Here is a 2558-nt window from a genome sequence, read left to right as displayed (position 1 = left end):
GCTTTGACACATTAGTAGTCATTTGTGGTTGGCTGATTCAGTGTGGTCCTCTGTGTTTCGATATTTAAGTCCTACAACATCAGACGGTCAAGGAAGGAACACAAGACGACAGTGAAGTTTGCTGAGGTGATTTATTTTACCTTAATTTCTATGCTTTAATATGGAAATAGTGCAGCATTTTAAATAAATTGTCTGTGTTTCCACATGCAGACTTATAATCCAGTGTCTTAAAGGTGTAGTGTGTATGTCTGTGCCATTAGCAACAGCACAAAATAATGACCGATATGATACTGCAAGATAATGTACTGTTTAAGTAAATCAAACACATATTTGTCAAATGTAGATAATTAAGTAAGTTCTTCATATAACAATGTGATAAATATGCATTTTGTCAAAACCAATTTTGTAAACATGAATGAATTGAATACATTTATGTGTATGGTATATAGTTTTAGAACAATATAAAGGCCTGATATTCGATTACATTTACTGTATCCTGCTTCTAAAAAGACTGAAAAGTAATTAAAAGTCTGTACTCGTACCTCAAGCAAGAATTGTTTAAAATTCAGATTTGACTGAAATGCAAAAAGAAGCAATGCAAATGCATTTCCCCCCAAATATTTACTGCGAAAAATTAAGAAGCTGCAATTGCTTAAAATCAGTAAAATAAATACATAAATATAAACATAAAGGCAACTTGCCAAAAGGTTTTTAAACTTCTCAGAAAACACATGCTGCAATGTAAAGCCACATTTGGTTTATTCATTGTGAAACTGCAAGCATTAGCAAAAGGAAATAACACCACTAACAGAAGTGTGATTTCTATTGTCACTTAGACTATTTTCCTTAAGCAGTTATACAACACGGTCAACCAAGACCTTGAGGTAAGCTCATGTTCTTTCATTCTTGCTATATACTGTACTCTATTCTGTATACTATGTATACTGTATACTGTGTATATCTGTATACTATGCTCTATACTGTACTGAAGATACAAAATGCAATAGTTGCATGGCTTTATGACGGTTGGTTTGCTTTTTTCTACATCATACAAATATCAGAAATTGCATTAGAAAGTGCTGTAAAATGTTCTTTTATTTTTATGCTAGATGGCGTTCAACTCAAACAGCACCCATGTTAATGACTCATATGTGTATGATGAAGAATTAATCCCAATGTGTGAGGACGACTATGAAAAAACGACTGGCGTGTGCTACGCCACGATCTTCTGCCTCAGCATCCTTGGAAATGGCTTCCTCGTGTGTGCGCTCACCTGCTACGAAGACCTGAAAAGGGCCACCAACCTTTTCATGTTCTGTTTGGCTCTTTTCGACCTTCTGTTCACACTGACGTTGCCTTTCTGGTGTGTGGAGCTTCTTCATCACTGGGTTTTTGGAGATGTTGTCTGTAAGATCATGACCGGGGCCTATTTTGTAGGCATCTATGGAAGCCTCATCCTTCTCACGGCCATGACCCTCGACCGTTTTGTTGTGGTTGTTGTCAGAAGTTACTGGTTAACACGGAGTCGAAGGCTCAAATGTTCAAAGGCTGCCTGCATTGGTGCCTGGATCATAAGTTTGATTGCTTGTCTGAGAGATTCAATAGCCGCAAAGGCACACGATGAACATATCAACAAATACTCATGTCAAAGCACCAGTACAGTTGATGACAACGTCGGATATTACACTCAGCTCATTCTGCTGTTTCTTGTACCGTTTGCCATCATTGTTTTCTGTTACACCAAAATCATTTTGACCCTCATGTCAACTTCGACCAGGCAGAAATACAGGACTGTGATACTGGTGCTGTGCATTGTTATCGCTTTCTTCATATGCTGGGGGCCGTATCATATCATCATAGTGTTGATGTCCATCTATGACTTTGATCCCTGCAAACATTATCAGCTGCATGTTGCATTTATCGTCTGCAGGATTCTGGCGTTTTCTCACTGCTGCATAAACCCGGCGCTGTATATTGTCAGAGGGAAGTACAGAAATCTCGTGTCAAGCTTATTGTTCTGCTCACCTGAACTCAGGCAGTCGGGGCTCTACAGAGGACCAACGGATCCCAGCGACTCCAGGATTCATCCGTACATGAATGAAGGAGCTCGAGAAAATTGTGAAGTGCAACAAACAAACGACACATGTAACAATTCTCATCCAACAGCATTCAAATCACAGGCAGACCTGGAGAACTGCGTTGTTTACTGTAACACAACAAGGAGAGAAGTGCATCCTCTGTCAACAGTGGTCATTTATTCACCTGTACATTCATCTGAATAGGGGAAACAGAAATGAGAAATAAACCTATGTTTGATTCAAAGAGATGGCATCAGCCATGCAAAACACGTTGAGCAAATACCATCTAAACTCTACAAAGTTCATCAAATACAATCAGTCAAATACAACATCATCAACCATTTATCTTAATATTATTTGTGAAATTATCAAGTCAAGTTACATTAAAAAAAATAAAATAAAATAAATTGCGGGAGCACATTTTACCTACCACCTCTCAATATCTTGTGTCCCCCCTAAAATGATATGAGGATGTTATAT

The 2558-nt window shown here is 38.1% G+C and overlaps 1 protein-coding gene across 1 annotated transcript; it reads left to right on the top strand.

Moving 5' to 3' along the window:
- On the top strand, positions 1-2558 carry xcr1b.2 (chemokine (C motif) receptor 1b, duplicate 2). Its single transcript, XM_019102468.2, has 3 exons — positions 1-126; positions 837-884; positions 1110-2558. Exon 3 carries the CDS (start codon positions 1110-1112, stop codon positions 2280-2282), a length of 1173 nt encoding a protein of 390 aa, XP_018958013.1. The 5' UTR covers positions 1-126; positions 837-884; the 3' UTR covers positions 2283-2558.

Source organism: Cyprinus carpio, chromosome B2, assembly GCF_018340385.1.
Source record: "Cyprinus carpio isolate SPL01 chromosome B2, ASM1834038v1, whole genome shotgun sequence".
NCBI lineage: Eukaryota > Metazoa > Chordata > Actinopteri > Cypriniformes > Cyprinidae > Cyprinus > Cyprinus carpio.
Note: the sequence above shows the minus strand (reverse complement) of the source record. Positions and strands in the feature narration are given on the sequence as shown.

Coding starts and splice junctions, on each gene's coding strand:
- xcr1b.2 (XM_019102468.2), top strand. CDS start 1,110: ATGGCGTTCAACTCAAACAGCACCCATGTTAATGACTCATATGTGTAT.